At 39.0% G+C, this 18,347-nt stretch overlaps 1 protein-coding gene across 10 annotated transcripts in view; it reads left to right on the top strand.

Moving 5' to 3' along the window:
* Positions 1–18,347, top strand: part of LOC117411410 (myelin transcription factor 1-like protein) — a 104,514-nt gene that overhangs the window by 51,872 nt on the left and 34,295 nt on the right. For all 10 annotated transcript variants that reach the window (XM_059025819.1, XM_034018902.3, XM_034018903.3 and 7 more), the window contains 5 exons: positions 2,092–3,060; positions 10,780–10,914; positions 13,717–13,807; positions 16,220–16,327; positions 17,262–17,473. In XM_059025819.1, coding sequence (XP_058881802.1) covers positions 2,092–3,060; positions 10,780–10,914; positions 13,717–13,807; positions 16,220–16,327; positions 17,262–17,473 — 1,515 coding nt within the window. The remainder of the gene's footprint in view (positions 1–2,091; positions 3,061–10,779; positions 10,915–13,716; positions 13,808–16,219; positions 16,328–17,261; positions 17,474–18,347) is intronic.

Consider the following 18,347-nt stretch of genomic DNA (forward strand, 5'->3'; position numbering starts at 1 on the left):
AATTACTAATAATTACTATACATTCCTGGAAATTATTATAATTTACTTGTATAGTGTAATAAGCAAACAGCAACATCATGGACGGTATATGTATAAATAGTGAAAACAAAATGTTTTGTTGAAGAGAAAAAACATTTGCTACACAACACCCTCTTACATTTCAAACAGATGTTGTTTTCTTTACCACAGTGTTGATTAATGTGAGTAACCTTTTATGATTGTTTTCTCCTCCCAGCTTGCAATAACCTCCGCTATCCCTAATGGTGCCCAGGCTGTGCTGTACATTGAGCTGTTGGCTTATTTTTGTCATGTCATACAGGCTGTTCTACTGTTCTGGTCTTCAACAGTCCTTGTTTTGTGTGCCTCTAACCTCTGTCTTTCTTGACAGCAAGTTCAAGAGAGATTAATGATGGATGCATCTAAGCCCATGTTTAATTTAGTTTAGTTTTGTTTTGTATTCCGTCCCCACTAGAGACCTCTTTGTGGCTATGTCTGCCCTCCATGGTGGCTCCATGGCTTGCTCAATCCTCAGTTCCTCCTCATCCTCATGATACTTCCTCAGTTTAACACTGTCACACAGTTCTGTTGGGGTCCTTCTTCAGCACTGTCTTCTTGGGTATAATAAGGGCCAGCATTTTTCAATGTCTTCTACTGCTACTGCAACAGTGTTTTGCCAAGGTGGAGATTCAATGAAACAATACAGCAGCATTATAGTTTCCATGTTCTTTGTTATATGGCAGCATTCAATCAAGCTCTCCAGGGGCGCGTTGTATATGTGTTTTAAATTAAGGGCTTTCATTCAGAATGTGTAACCGATAAATGTATTACTGAATATCACCATCAAATCTGGGAAACACTGTACCTGTGATAAAGAAGCACACTTTTTTATTTTTGTATTATTATAATTTTTTTTCTTTTTATATTTATATTCTATTATCGTTTTATTTATCTGTTCAGTTTATTTATCCATTGCAAAATAACCTCCTTGACCTTTTCACCCCCGTTTTGTGATCACTTTAAATACTCATTCATTGGCTTCAGAGCATAATGAGTGCTTATTTTATTTTTTCCCAAATTTTTTTGTGATTATTTTCTTATTTTTTGCTTAATACTGATTCCTCCTCTCAATGGCCTACTTGACTTTGGCATTCATTACTGTATATACATTACAATTGCCCTGCTTGCTGCAAAAGGTTGCCGTTAAGTTTCAAAGTTATTAAACTAGGCTATAAAACTGGCAAAATTGAGCATATATTTTCAGCTTTAGCATGTGGTTCTACAGTAAATAAATTGTGGTCATTGCTATTGTCATGCTATTGCGGTCCATCAATTCTGTAAAAAAAACTCAGTGCTCAGTAAAAATTTCAGCCTCTACTTTGGTACCACACACTTGTTTTTTAGCAGCTGTTGTGTGATTCTTCAAGGATCTATAATAAATGAGGTGAGATGTGGCAATTTGTGACTGAAGCTATCAGCAAGAATGATGTGTGAAGGGGTATATGGGAAAAAAGTTAAAATGGGTACTTATCCTTCAGATTACTGAAAATTAGAGTTTGGTAACCTTTAGCAACCTGTCTATCTCAATTTAATGCAGATTTAACAAAAAAAAACAAAAAAAAAAACGATTTAATCATTTGCACAATGAAACCTACATATAAGCAATCATTATTGTAAGTATAAAAAATACACAGACACTATTTACACACAACAGTTTTAAAAGAAAGTCACCACCTTTGTAAGACATATCTTGATTTTTCATACGAAGCAAAAATAGGCCTGCACAATATTCCAAAATATAATGTTTAACTCTTCATTTTTATTATGTCCTATGCTATATAGTTTAATGATGTAGGCATGCACTATGTATACTATTATTTAAAAAAATCTAAAATATCTGTAGTCATGTACTCTTACCAGTGTCTCTCAACAATTTAAACAGCTTGATTCCAACTTGCTTTCGACACAATCAAAGTAAACCCATTTCAGGCTGTAATAACAGCCGTAATTGGCTGAGCTAAATAACTTCAAATTGAAATATGAAGTTTATGCTTCTGAAAAAGTAGAATTATCTGTTTTGTCTTTTAATGGAAGGTGTTCAGATGGACTGCAGCTATTCCAAATCCAACCAAATGGCTGAGAAGGATGACAACAACAACACTGACTATGACAATTACGATGAGCTGGTGGCCAAGTCCTTGTTGAACCTGGGCAAAATAGCAGAGGACGCTGCCTACCGTGCCATGACGGAGTCCGAAATGAACAGCAACTCCTCCAACAGCATGGAGGATGAGGATGACGATGAGAACGAGAAGAACGCCAGGAAAAGCGAGCTGAGCCTGGACGTGGACAGTGACGTGGTTCGGGAAACAGTGGACTCTCTGAAGCTTCTGGCACAGGGGCATGGGGTGGTGCTATCGGACAACTATCTGGATGGGACAACGGCAGAGAGCAACAACAACAGCTGTAGCAGAAATGCTGGAGCAGGCATCCAGGGAAAGCACACCAGTAATGGGCAGGTCGAGGAGAGTGATGAGGAGGTGTGTCTGAGCAGCTTGGAGTGCCTGAGGAACCAGTGTTTTGACCTGGCCAGGAAGCTCAGTGAGACGCAGCCAGCCGAGAAAAACCACCAGCAGCAGACGCCCACTTACGCTGACTGCCAGCAGATGAGCAATGAGAACAATGGAGTGGGAAGGATGCTGGAGCGCAACTATTCAGACATGGTGAACCTCATGAAGTTGGAGGAGCAGCTCAGCCCCAGGTCCAAGACCTTCTCCAGCTGCGCCCAGGAAGACGGCTATCATGACAGGGATGAGGACACAGCCTCGGTGACCTCTGACCGCTCAGAGGAAGTTTTCGACATGACCAAGGGCAACCTGACATTGCTGGAAAAGGCAATTGCCCTGGAAACAGAGCGGGCAAAAGCCATGAGAGATAAAATGACCATGGACAGGAGGGGCAGCATGGGAATGCTAGATGAGCACATTCCGAGGCAACACTGCGGAGATGAGAGGAGACACAGAATCCACGACGGCCACATGAAGAAGACATACTACCCGAAAGGTAGAGTTTGATTGTTTTTCTTTTTGGATTGCTAATCAATGTGACCAGTGTCACAAACTGAAGATAAAATATGAAGTACCGGTATATACATAGCTTCAAACCAAGACCAATTATTAATGAAGTCACTTCACTATAATAAAGTTATAGATTTTAGAAGTAACATTTTTATATGTTTTGGAACATAACACAGAACAAAGATCAAATAGTAGATGAACATGAACCAGAAATCCTTCTGAAAAACACGAACATGTAACCTTTAGCAGGGAAAGTAGTAAAGCAGGACTAAATCTGACAAATTTTTGAAAATGTCTGTCCTTGGGGGGTCCCCAGTGGTTCAGGCACTACCTTGTGATTCCTTTAAATCACATTAAAATATATTCCCAAAATAATTAGCAAAACAGCAAGCATAAAAAAAAATTAAAAATTAAAAAGCCTGATTTGTGTACACTTCATGGATATTAATGTTACATATAGTTTTATAAAGCAGACGCTATATTTTATCTTTCTACATTTTTAATAGTGATCTATGTCCTATTAATGCAATCATGATAAAAAAAATGATTTTCCTTTATTACAATTAGGAAAAGCAGGCCTACTGGAGAGATAACTATTGATATTCATTGCTAAAAAGCAACTGCCTGCACAGAGTATGTGTAACAGATTGTCTGGGGTGGGTGGCATCATGATTTATAAAATTATCATGGCACGACAGTTATTGATGAAGGCCCTCCCTCCTTAAAACTAAAGATGCCAGATAGAAACTGAACAGTATCAGAATGACCGATAACGAAAGACAGGGCCACTGACTGCACATTAATTATCCTAACATGGTAAAGTAATGGAAACCATTTGCTATGCAAGGCATGGTCTGGCCAGGACCACAATCGATATCTATTGCTTTCTCATATGCATCCCACTTCACTGGCTTCATTCTGCTGTCAAGAGCTGCAGTGGAGGAGCTGTTGCCTGCTGGAATGTGAAAAGAAAAGTATTCACATAAAAAAAAACACAACAATTAACCCAAATTTATGTATCCAGGAACCTTTAAAGTAGAATATTAATTCACTGTTTATCAAAAGAAGATAATTTAGCAAGAAACAGCTTTTTCTCTTAAGTGGTTTGTCTAATTCACCATTACAAAATACTGTAAACCACCTTTTATGAAAGTGCCATTAACTTTAGCTAATTCTGCTATGTCTTCATAAAATACATGGCATCTAAAAAAGCTACAGGGGTTTGCACTGTTGCATTTAGTGAGTAAAAATGTTTTTGTGTCGAAGCATCGAGTTCGTTAATGACAGGAAAAAGCATGGTTTGCAAACAGATTTCTTGAATCACTGTGAGTGTAATTAAGTATAACCAACAGTTTATGGTATTATATAACAGTACTTTCAAATGGAATCTCTTGTTTTCAAGGTGAACATTTCTCACATCCAATATCTAAAGCATAGAATCTGTTTCTTCCTGAAACAGGTTATGTTTGTCTGTTTTGACATCTTGCGTGGATTGGATTTCTGTCTCTTTGTCTGTCTTTATTGCCAATAGCTTTAGAATTACTGTGCAGGTACGGAATTACAGGGAATGAACCAATTTTTACATTAGTTTTAGGAAAACATTTTCTGAAATTATACAGAGCTGTAGCGTTAAAAAATGTGCCTGTCTGTTTAAAATGCTCATTGTTTCTTTCCTTAATCAAGTAGGAACTGATTATGAGTTATTATCAGGCTAAAATATGATACCATAATGAAACATATACCCACCCTAGGCTCACTAATTGCCAGCTTGGCCATTGCCAAGATGTTATCTGCATGGCAGTCTGCCTGTCAAAGGCAGACTGATAGGGATGTGGAGGATGAGGGGGTGGAGAGAACGGGAGGGGGGGGGGGGGGGGGTCAGAGCTGTAAATGACTCTTCATTGTGAACAGCTCTTTATGAAAACAGAATGTCTGACGTTGCTGGTACTTCACTTCAGAAAGGCCCCAATTCAGTTCTTGATAATGTTCTGATTGAAAAACACTTCTAATGCAACATGTCCCATTGTACACTTCAGTTACCTCAGGGGGGAAAAAAATCAACAAAGAAAATCAGCTCTCAGTTTGCATTTCTTGGAGACTCAGCATGAATTACCCTGTATCACGGCATGGGTTATCCATGACCTCATCGATTTGTAAGTTGTGTTCAATAAATAAGTTAAGCCAAATGGATGCCTTTCTTGTCTTCACTTTAACATATTCAGTGCCAAACAGTAGATTGACAATAGACAAGATATTTTGTTTTCCTTCAAGAATTCTGAAAGCGGTTGTATGTCCAGCAGTGGGGCAGCAGTGTGGAGTAGTGGTTAGGGCTCTGGACTCTTGACCGGAGGGTCGTGGGTTCAATCCCCGATGGGGGACACTGCTGCTGTACCCTTGAGCAAGGTACTTTACCTAAATTGCGCCAGTAAAAACCCAACTGTATAAATGGGTAATTGTATGTAAAAAAGAATGTGATATCTTGTAACAATTGTAAGTTGCCCTGGATAAGGGTGTCTGCTAAGAAATAAATAATAATAATAATAACTATTCATTTAGCACATGGCACATGGCCTACTGCTGTAACTTCTTCAACGTAATAACCTGTGTTCACAGATAAGATAAGTCTGTGTTCAGGTGTTTTGACTATGCGTTCCATATAAGATAAGTCTGTGTTCAGGTGCTTTGACTATGCGTTCCATATAAGATAAGTCTGTGTTCAGGTGCTTTGACTATGCGTTCCATATAAGATAAGTCTGTGTTCAGGTGTTTTGACTATGCGTTCCATATAAGATAAGTCTGTGTTCAGGTGCTTTGACTATGCGTTCCATTTAAGATAAGTCTGTGTTCAGGTGTTTTGACTATGCGTTCCATTTAAGATAAGTCTGTGTTCAGGTGTTTTGAATATGCGTTCCATATAAGATAAGTCTGTGTTCAGGTGCTTTGACTATGCGTTCCATATAAGATAAGTCTGTGTTCAGGTGCTTTGACTATGCGTTCCATATAAGATAAGTCTGTGTTCAGGTGCTTTGACTATGCGTTCCATATAAGATAAGTCTGTGTTCAGGTGCTTTGACTATGCGTTCCATATAAGATAAGTCTGTGTTCAGGTGTTTTGACTATGCGTTCCATATAAGATAAGTCTGTGTTCAGGTGCTTTGACTATGCGTTCCATATAAGATAAGTCTGTGTTCAGGTGTTTTGACTATGCGTTCCATATAAGATAAGTCTGTGTTCAGGTGCTTTGACTATGCGTTCCATATAAGATAAGTCTGTGTTCAGGTGTTTTGACTATGCGTTCCATTTAAGATAAGTCTGTGTTCAGGTGTTTTGAATATGCGTTCCATATAAGATAAGTCTGTGTTCAGGTGCTTTGACTATGCGTTCCATATAAGATAAGTCTGTGTTCAGGTGCTTTGACTATGCGTTCCATATAAGATAAGTCTGTGTTCAGGTGTTTTGAATATGCGTTCCATATAAGATAAGTCTGTGTTCAGGTGCTTTGACTATGCGTTCCATATAAGATAAGTCTGTGTTCAGGTGCTTTGACTATGCGTTCCATATAAGATAAGTCTGTGTTCAGGTGCTTTGACTATGCGTTCCATATAAGATAAGTCTGTGTTCAGGTGCTTTGACTATGCGTTCCATATAAGATAAGTCTGTGTTCAGGTGCTTTGACTATGCGTTCCATATAAGATAAGTCTGTGTTCAGGTGTTTTGAATATGCGTTCCATATAAGATAAGTCTGTGTTCAGGTGCTTTGACTATGCGTTCCATATAAGATAAGTCTGTGTTCAGGTGCTTTGACTATGCGTTCCATATAAGATAAGTCTGTGTTCAGGTGCTTTGACTATGCGTTCCATATAAGATAAGTCTGTGTTCAGGTGTTTTGACTATGCGTTCCATATAAGATAAGTCTGTGTTCAGGTGCTTTGACTATGCGTTCCATTTAAGATAAGTCTGTGTTCAGGTGTTTTGAATATGCGTTCCATATAAGATAAGTCTGTGTTCAGGTGCTTTGACTATGCGTTCCATATAAGATAAGTCTGTGTTCAGGTGCTTTGACTATGCGTTCCATATAAGATAAGTCTGTGTTCAGGTGCTTTGACTATGCGTTCCATATAAGATAAGTCTGTGTTCAGGTGTTTTGACTATGCGTTCCATATAAGATAAGTCTGTGTTCAGGTGTTTTGAATATGCGTTCCATATAAGATAAGTCTGTGTTCAGGTGCTTTGACTATGCGTTCCATATAAGATAAGTCTGTGTTCAGGTGCTTTGACTATGCGTTCCATATAAGATAAGTCTGTGTTCAGGTGCTTTGACTATGCGTTCCATATAAGATAAGTCTGTGTTCAGGTGTTGTGACTATGCGTTCCATATAAGATAAGTCTGTGTTCAGGTGTTTTGAATATGCGTTCCATGTAAGATAAGTCTGTGTTCAGGTGCTTTGACTATGCGTTCCATGTATATATATATAATCTGAAACTTTATAAACTCCATGAGCATTACATCAGTTTCTGTGTGAAGTCCTTCAAGCACCTGTCTCCAGTCTAAGTTTATAAAGCTGAGGTCAGAGCACAAACAATAGGAAAGTAAGTCAAGTAGAGTTCTTCATGATTAATTCTTTCTGACCACTGTTAAACTCCATTGAAAAACTCTCCTGAGATGAACTTGGGTAGTATCATCTGAGGATTCATGCACAGGTGGTTTCTGAGATGCTCCCTGGGGTTCCGAACAGTGCACTTGGAGCGATCACCTTTCCCAATGGAAAGAGAGTTAGTCGAAGCACAGCATTTAAGTTACCTCTGAGGGAATTATGTGACTCAGTTCAGGCTCAGGGATAAACAGGATGTAGTTGGAGATTCTGTGTCAGCCACCATATCTATAGATTGTAGATCTAAATTGTCTCCTGTTGGTATAAAATTTGAGCGACTCAGTTTATTGCATTTGGAGTTTAGACTTCTGATAGTTTGTGGGATGTTTATGAAATATGGCCATTGGGAAAATCAGTGTAGAAAGATAGCGGAGATAGTCGCCCTCAAATCAGCGTGGAAGAAATAGCGGAGAGAGTCGCCCTCAAATCAGCATGGAAGAGACAGCAGAGAGAGTCGCCCTCAAATCAGCATGGAAGAGATAGCAGTGAGAGTCGCCCTCAAATCAGCGTGGAAGAGATAGCTGAGAGAGTCGCCCTCAAATCAGCGTGGAAGAGATAGCAGAGAGAGTCGCCCTCAAATCAGCATGGAAGAGATAGCAGAGAGAGTCGCTCTCAAATCAGTGTGGAAGAGATAGCAGAGAGAGTCGCCCTCAAATCAGCGCGGAAGAGATAGCTGAGAGAGTCGCCCTCAAATCAGCGTGGAAGAGATAGCAGAGAGAGTCGCCCTCAAATCAGCATGGAAGAGATAGCAGAGAGAGTCGCTCTCAAATCAGCGTGGAAGAGATAGCAGAGAGAGTCGCCCTCAAATCAGCATGGAAGAGATAGCAGAGAGAGTCGCTCTCAAATCAGTGTGGAAGAGATAGCAGATAGAGTCGCCCTCAAATCAGCATGGAAGAGATAGCAGAGAGAGTCGCCCTCAAATCAGCATGGAAGAGATAGCAGAGAGAGTCGCCCTCAAATCAGCGTGGAAGAGATAGCTGAGAGAGTCGCCCTCAAATCAGCGTGGAAGAGATAGCAGAGAGAGTCGCCCTCAAATCAGCATGGAAGAGACAGCAGAGAGAGTCGCTCTCAAATCAGTGTGGAAGAGATAGCAGAGAGAGTCGCCCTCAAATCAGCATGGAAGAGATAGCAGAGAGAGTCGCTCTCAAATCAGTGTGGAAGAGATAGCAGAGAGAGTCGCCCTCAAATCAGCATGGAAGAGATAGCAGAGAGAGTCGCTCTCAAATCAGTGTGGAAGAGATAGCAGAGAGAGTCGCCCTCAAATCAGCATGGAAGAGACAGCAGAGAGAGTCGCCCTCAAATCAGCATGGAAGAGATAGCAGAGAGAGTCGCCCTCAAATCAGCATGGAAGAGATAGCAGAGAGAGTCGCCCTCAAATCAGCGTGGAAGAGATAGCTGAGAGAGTCGCCCTCAAATCAGCGTGGAAGAGATAGCAGAGAGAGTCGCCCTCAAATCAGCATGGAAGAGATAGCAGAGAGAGTCGCCCTCAAATCAGCATGGAAGAGACAGCAGAGAGAGTCGCTCTCAAATCAGTGTGGAAGAGATAGCAGAGAGAGTCGCCCTCAAATCAGCGTGGAAGAGATAGCAGAGAGAGTCGTCCTCAAATCAGTGTGGAAGAGATAGCGATTAGTGTCTATCCATGTGGCGGAGAGAGTCGCCTTCAAATACGTGGAATGCTGCTGATAAGCTTTACACTCTGATTCTGTTCTTTAGAGTTATCTCTTACCCCGTCTTCATTTATTTGTAAAATAGGAAATTGAGTTTCTGGTAACTTCACATTGAACTTTTTCAAAAGATCATGCTGCTCCCGTAGCTGCATAACTCCTACAAGTTGTCATAAAACCATAAATAAGGTGGGTTCGAAGACATGTCATAAGTCATTATTGTCGGTTGATCTGTATATTGACTGAGATGGTCCTAATGGGTGATGTCAGAAGTAGTAAGCTGAATGATATTGATGAATGAGTAGGGTTTTTCTGACCAAGGCAAACTGCTGTTACCACATGTGGGTAAATCTCTAAAGCAATTGTTAAAATCAATTCCCAAAATGTGAATACAGACTAGCCATGTAATATTATATGGAATGAATAAAATAAATCAGTGTCTATCCATGTGAAATTAAATGAAAAAGTTTCCAATTAAGTTTAATATGACATGTTTAGAGATGATAGTAATAATATAGATTTTCCCAGAGTTTATATGCATTTTACTGCAGCAAATGTCATGTGTTTGTCATTACAAAACCTTATAAGCAGCACATCAGGTCCTGGCTCTTTAAATCTATAACACAGAGAACTGTTTTTGAAATAAAGCATTTCGGACTGTGACTATGTTCTAGCTTTTTTATGGCTGTAACTTGTAGAAAGATCTATGCAGTCGAGCATATTCTAGTAGGTTTTTATTTATATTCATGGCAATTTGCCATATAAGAACCCTTGTTGCATGTGTATATGCATGCACCTCCATGTCATGCAGCTGTGTATATGCATGCACCTCCATGCTGTGCAGCTGTGTATATGTATGCACCTCCATGTCATGCAGTTGTGTATATGTATGCACCTCCATGTCATGTAGCTGTGTATATGCATGCACCTCCATGCCATGCAGCTGTGTATATGCATGCACCTCCATGCTATGCAGCTGTGTATATGTATGCACCTCCATGTCATGCAGCTGTGTATATGTATGCACCTCCATGTTATGCAGCTGTGTATATGTATGCACCTCCATGACATGCAGCTGTGTATATGTATGCACCTCCATGCCATGCAGCTGTGTATATGCATGCACCTCCATGCCGTGCAGCTGTGTATATGCATGCACCTCCATGCTGTGCAGCTGTGTATATGCATGCACCTCCATGCCATGCAGCTGTGTATATGCATGCACCTCCATGCTGTGCAGCTGTGTATATGCATGCACCTCCATGCTGTGCAGCTGTGTATATGCATGCACCTCCATGCTGTGCAGCTGTGTATATGCATGCACCTCCATGCTGTGCAGCTGTGTATATGGGACATACTGGTGAAATTGAGGATCTCTGATGTTTGCAGATTCGTCTCGAGCTGAAAAGAAAGAAAGCAAGTGCCCCACGCCGGGGTGTGACGGGACGGGTCATGTGACAGGGCTGTACCCTCACCATCGGAGTTTATCAGGGTGTCCTCACAAAGACAGGGTACCTCCAGAAAGTAAGCAAACACTTAATATATATATATATGATCTTTTGAAGTCCTGTTTGTTTGTATATTTCATAAACACTATCCAAAACCCTTTGCATTGTCTTCCATGCTGCTGAATATTATCCTATACATGGGGTCAATTTCCTTATGTGTTTTATTTTTCTGTGGATGAAAAATCTCAAGACTTTGCCATGGTTTTATTAAAAACCCTGCTGGCTTTTTGCCCCTTCTGTGTTTACCACACATGTATGTTTTGTGTCTTCCTGCCCCTTGCACATTTCCGCTTAGGACTTTCATTTTGAAGTTAAAGTGCATATACTTCACTTACAGCAAGTTTCCTTAAGCAAACAATGGAATAGTTTAAAGTCTGTCAAAAGTATAGGGTGGAAAAGTTTATGGCCCAAAGAGATGACGAGGAATGGGGATGGGAAACTGGCAGGGATTGCTTCTCCTTATCACGCAACAGTGAACTTTACTGGCCAGACACCGAGCACATTCAGAGTGGATAAAAAGCAGGGCTGATCTCTGTTCTCCGGGATTGGTAGCCTGCCCACCTCTGCTCTGGATTGCTCGGTGTAAAAGCAATTCTGGCTTTAGGCTTGTGAGATCGGAGGACGCTCACACGCCCTCAGAACGTCTGTGCTGTGCAGGGACTCGCTGCGGTGAGGAGAAAAAACATAATTGGACATTTCAAATTGGGGGAAAATAAATAAAAATAACAATTGGTCACTCTAAATTAAAAAAAAAGAAATCCCTAACTAAAAGTAATACACAGTCATAATGTGCAGTTGCATCATGTAAACCATAATGTATTAGAAAATGTAGTACAGTATATTAAAAAAATACATATATTAAAAAATAATTAAATTACAGTGGGGGAAATGATTCACACATAATACAGTATAAAAGGTTTGGGAAATCACTTAGAAATCAAGGCTAAAATGTAATGGAAAATGGGGAGGAAGATTTCTCTCTAGCCTTGTTGTCAGACATTTACATTGTTGATTAATACTGAATGATGCATGCACGTTTACTTACACACCATCTGAGACATATTTGCCATATATGTGACAGAACAACAACAATACTGTAGTGTCTTCCAGGAGCGATGTATTAATGTCTGTGTTAAAGTGGAGAAGCTCTGCATTAGAGCAGGTTACCCGTGCATGGGCAGTGGTATTCCTATCAGAGGGTACATACTGTAGAATTAAAATAGACCCCAACATCATTGAAGCCTGCAGAGCTCAGTATTTACTAGTTACTTTGGAGCTCAGTGTCTTTAAATGGGCACTTCCAGATTTCCACACAAACCCAATTATACAGACCCTAAGCTTACTGATTAGCACAGAACATAATAACACATCGTATCCCTTTTCTGTAGGTTAATGTGACCCCTTATTTAAAAAATGTCATACGCTGTTTTTTGCATGTTTTGTAGCATTGTACACATTTTGCTGTGGACTAAAAGCTTTGATAAAACATGTTTATATATGGTGTATAAAACCAATCAAACGTTTAAAGCCACTGTAAGATGACTTTTAAAATGTAGTTTTAAATAACTTGACTTGCTTTGTGTTTCAGAATGCACTAACCATTGCAGGCCACCCACAAACTAAGATACATTTCACCTGGGGTGTTTGTTATCAGTATTCTTTTTTCTCTAATAAGTATAAAACCGTTCTCATTTTAGTGTGCAAACTACATCTGTTAAGATCTCAAAATAACAGTTAATTGTAAATGCAAATTCTAAATTTTAAAAATCTCCTGTAAAAAATATTTTTCTAACATTCTGTTTAAATAAAAAACACAATTGACTTAATTTCTTTACAGTTTTTTATTTATGTATTTATTTATTTATTTATTTATTTATTTATTTTTAATCGTGGATTATTATAAGCTCAATTATACCTTAAAAGAGGTACCTGCAGGATAAATCGAATTACTTCACTACAGAATGTGTTCAGCTAAATAGTTTATGTTTCAAAAAGAGAATATGGCTGAGAACATTATAATTGCATGTTTTAAGTACAATTACAGTGAGTTCATAATCACAATTATACAGAGGGTTTACAGTGCAGACAAGTGCCCTATATCGCAAGCTGTCTCCAGAACCTTGGTCACATGCCATTGTATGTCACGTGACTCCCTCTCCCTGTATTTGTTGTTATTACTGCACCGCATACTGCATGCTACACAACACTGTATCAAGGCTCAAACCTTGCTTCTCCTTCGTGTGTTTTATGACTCCATAAAAGTCCAGTTGTTTTTTTGTGTTGCTAATAGTGTTTTGTAAGTTGTAGTCACCTGATAACAGATGTAGTGTCTACAGTGTACTCATTTGTAATAATGTATACTCTGCATAATAACTAAGAGAATGATGAAAAGTCTTGAATGTGTATCAGTATTAGTAGAGGCTGTTTTCCAAGCAAAGGGTTATTTGCACCATTTCTTTGTAAAACCAGAAAAAAAACCTCTTAACATTACAATTGCAGACACAAATGATCATGTAAACTTTGAAAGAAAAATCTAAAAACTCAGTTTCATGCTTTCAATCTGGGCTATGCTATGCATATCATCAATTATATACTGTAGCAGCCAAGACACTTTTAGCCTATTGAAAATGCAGATTCTACATTGCCTAGGTGCAACGGCTAATGTGTGTATCGGCTTGACCCATTTTTTTTTTTCCTTAATTCCTTCACTTACTGTCATATGGTCTAATGAGTGATTTTCTTACTGTCCACAAATTGATGGAATCAATTGGTTCTGGGACTCCTAACCTTTCCTATTCTATACTCTTTCTCTGTCAAGTTCTTGCAATGTATGAAAATGTTCTTAAGTGTCCTACGCCAGGCTGCACAGGACGAGGCCATGTAAATAGCAACAGGAACTCCCACAGAAGGTGAGTGTAGAAAGGCAGCACGACACTCTAGAGGTATTATTATTATTATTATTTATTTCTTAGCAGACGCCCTTATCCAGGGCGACTTACAATTGTTACAAGATATCACATTATACATTATTTCACATTATACAGATATCACATTATTTTACATACAATTACCCATTTATACAGTTGGGTTTTTACTGGAGCAATCTAGGTAAAGTACCTTGCTCAAGGGTACAACAGCAGTGTCCCCCACTGGGGATTGAACCCACAACTCTCCGGTCAAGAGTCCAGAGCCCTAACCACTACTCCACACTGCTGCCCCACAAAGTAATTTCACAAAGTATTAACATCACTTACAAAAAAACAAAATGACAACTGTACACACGAAGGGCCCAGTCTAATTACATTGTGCCATTCCAGTTCAAGTGGACCTTGACCCCTTACAGTATGTTAATGACTTGTGTCACTTGAAATAAGCCTTTAAGATGATACTAAAGTCAACTGTCTCGGTCATCCCCCCACATGGAGAAAAATTAGGTCAAAGGTAATAAAAATCTTTATTTCGTGGCTACTGTGGAACTTGATTCTTCATCACATGTGACTTACGTACTGTATCATAAATGTGTACCATGAATGAATACAGAAAGTGCAATGCATGGTCCTTGTCTACTGACTCCATGTATCTGAATTGCATTCTGTACTACAAGATATTAATATGAAGCTCTAAATGTGGTCACGAATCCCAAGCCCCTGGAGAGTGAACATTGATGTGAGATGAGAGTGACAGTAAACCCTAAGCCTGCATTTTTGAAAGATCAGCCATCTCTGAAGCAAATAAATACATGCATCGTTATCTGAAATCCATAGGATCTAATTATTCTGCTATCTAGAAGTTTCATGTGCTTCCCACTAAGACCAGGCAAGGAAAAGCTAAAAGTGGAGAAACCGCCAATAGATTTGTCTCCAGGGTTTTCTAGTGGCAGGATTCTGGGGACATCATTTGAAAAGATGCTGACAATTTAGACAGAACGTTAAAGGATTTTGTATACGCTTGTGCAATGCTTTAAAAACTGAGATGGTGTGTTGAGTGATAAATAGTGCAGTTCTTTGTGTGATTGGGACTCATTTACAGAACCTTAGGACTGTTTTCAAGAATGTTTTATTAAGGACTGCTTTTAATAGTCTCTTTAAAGAGGGTTATGAGTTACTTTGGGGGTTGAAAGCACTGTTTAACCCATACATGTTTATACACACATTCATCCAAAACAGTCCTTTTTTTTAAAATAAGGCTCAATGTTCTGCCGCGACATTCAATCAAAACGTCCACATTTGCAGTATACAGTGTATGTATTTTAAATATCAGGGACTTAGCCAATGCTAACACGTGTTGGGCGTGTTCTGAGAAATCTGCACTTGGTCCAATGATATAGCAGGTTTCAGAATGCCAGTCACAGCTTGAGCATACCACTCGTTATGAATACTTCTCTCAGACAGGGGGATGGGGTTTTCAAGCAGACTTCATAAGTCCCAGGCGCACTGCTGCTGATTAGGGAGTTGGTACTGATTGTCACCGGCTGTCTGGAATCTCCAAGCATCTTCTATTCCTGTACAAGTTGCTCTAGGCAATGGCATATGGAACACCTCCTTAGGGAGGTGCAATGAAATTACACTGGTTCAAAATAAGAAGGGAAAACTACAAAATAAAAATGCAAGAAAAATCTTTTTTTTTCTGCCATAGTCATGGAAACCTGGCTAATTAACAGACATCTTCCTATGCCTTCAGTGGAGCAAAAAAATAATAAAAAATAAATAAAAAATCGTTTCAGTCACCGTCAGGTTTTAAAATGAAATAAATAACCATGTGCAGGATTTTTTTTTTAAATGACCTCGTAGAAAACCCCCTGCAACTTCATAAAAGATGAAAGGGAGAAAGAGAAGGTGTTCTGCTGGGATCTTTGTAAACTCCATGGAGCTAGTCAGATCTTACATCCTTTTTTTCCCTACAGAGATGTAGAGAGGCTTGACCTCTTTGAAATGACTGGAATGTTCTCTGGGTAGAATTCTCAGAAGCAGAAAAGCAGCCAGCATGCGCATTCAAACCTGAACAGCTTTTTATTGTGATTAGAAATGGAAACTGATTTATTAAGACACATGAACATACATACATGCTCTGAAATAAAAAAAATATAGAAGCATTAGTTCATATAGAAAATGTTTTCATTGGTGTTCAGTATAGAATTGTCACTGAAATTGTTTTACTGAATTTAGCACAATGAATTTATACTTCTGAATTTATATTTCTATGTTACTGTCCTTTAGAGGCACTAATACAGTATCTGGTGTTTGAGAGATTGTCATTGAGTAAGTGATGTGCTACAGCTATCCCTTTGGTAACACAACTCAATTGTGCTAATGCTGTTGCAGCCTGTCTGGGTGTCCCATTGCTGCTGCAGAGAAGCTGGCTAAGGCTCAAGAAAAACATCACAGCTGTGATGAAACAAAATCCAACCAAGCATCAGACCGTGTTTTAAGGTATTGAACCGTTTTTTATTCTGCATGCATATTTTGTTAGTAGTGTGCTGCTTTGCATATTGCATATTATACTCACCTGAAACGTATTAAGCACCTTCATTTGATATGTTATGGTCTTTTGAACATGCATTTATTCAAATACACTTTCAAAATGGGCTTATTTTGTGTGTCCAGCATCGTCTCTTTTGTTTTCAAGGGGATATGCTATATTATTAATATTAATTATGAATTGTATTTATATGCATGTCTTTTATAGACACCTGCATAAAATATTAATGCAAAATGGAAAATTAGAAGTTGCTTCATTTACATTTTACAGTTATTCTTTTTGGTTTATTTAGAAGGTGGGGTGGAGGACTTCAGAAGAGATTACATTAAATGAACTTGAAGCATGAGCATATCATATCATGTAACACTCTTGCAACCATTTCCTGTTGCACAAACTTCTAAGATATTCTTGAAAAAAAAAAATCATAACCTTCAAGTTTATAGCAAACAAGGTTTTAGGATTAATGCATGTTTGGGTGCTCTATAAGGAGCAAACATTAGTCAGAAAAAAAGCATTCTGCTTGTGTCTCATATTCACTAGGCTCTGTGGGACAAAACAGTAGCCCATTCTCTCATGGTCATTTTGTTTAATTTCAGTTTTTACTTAATTTAAAGAAATGACCAGCCAGTTGTCCCCAATGATTTTGTGATGTGCACTATTGTCCACTCGGGCCTAGGTTGAGATTAACAATTTCATTTGACTTTAACTGGATTCGAACCCAGGGCTCCAGAGGTAAAAGCCAAGAGAGGCTAGCTCCCTCCACTTTTTTGTTTTTTTAGGTTTATTTTATACCTATGCTTCTTGTTCTGTGAGTTAAACATAATAATATTAGAATTTAAAATGCCAGGATGCACTCTACAACTCACACCTGTGGTTTATTTCCAGGCCTATGTGCTTTGTAAAACAGCTGGAAATCCCACAGTATGGTTATAAAAATAATGTCTCCACCACAACACCTCGCTCCAATTTGGCAAAGGAACTAGAGAAGTATTCCAAGACTACGTTTGAGTATAACAGTTTTGACAACAGCGTCTATGGAAAACGAGCCATTGCACCCAAAGTCCAAGGCAGGGATGCATCTCCCAAAGGATACGATGGTATGAATTGTATGTTGTCCTCATTCAAACGACCTGGTAAATCTTAGAGTAAATTGATTTTTTAAGTTATTGCATCATCTTTTACTTTACATTGGTGGTAGCTGATCAGCTGAGTTGTCAGTTATTTCCTCTTACATGTACCAGCACTGAACTCATTCATAACCTGAAGCAACACATAATACAGCATATAGGAGGCTGAGTGGTCCAGTGGTTAAAGAAAAGGGCTTGTAACCAGGAGGTCCCCGGTTCAAATCCCACCTCAGCCACTGACTCATTGTGTGACCCTGAGCAAGTCACTTAACCTCCTTGTGCTCCGTCTTTCGGGTGAGATGTATTTGTAAGTGACTCTGCAGCTGGTGCATAGTTCACACACCCTAGTCTCTGTAAGTCGCCTTGGATAAAGGCGTCTGCTAAATAAACAAATAATAATAATATACTTTTTCAAAACACGACAGCCATAATACACACTACATAAACCAGCAGTTCTTTGTAATTTGTCATTCTATGTACAATGTAATAAGTGGTCTGATTATATTACAAAATCATAACAATAGTCACAGACTGGATTAAGATTCATTTTGGCTACTCGGAATGCTTGTAATTGTGAAGCACCTTTACAGTATATACCCTGCATGCATTCAAGTAAATTACAACAAAGGTGCATTTCACCTGATTGTGATGAGTCTCCAGGAGACAATCAACAGCTAACCAATATAATAATGTAGTAGCAGTAAACAAAAAACACTTTGGCAGTTTGCACCATTTTTGACTAGTTTTAGTGTCAAAACAAATAGGTTTATATTGGGTTAAAAATGACTCAGAGTATGTCAGGTATGCACAGTAGAGGTTTAGCAAATTTTTATTGGCTATTTTT

This window comes from Acipenser ruthenus, chromosome 6 (genome assembly GCF_902713425.1).
Source record: "Acipenser ruthenus chromosome 6, fAciRut3.2 maternal haplotype, whole genome shotgun sequence".
NCBI lineage: Eukaryota > Metazoa > Chordata > Actinopteri > Acipenseriformes > Acipenseridae > Acipenser > Acipenser ruthenus.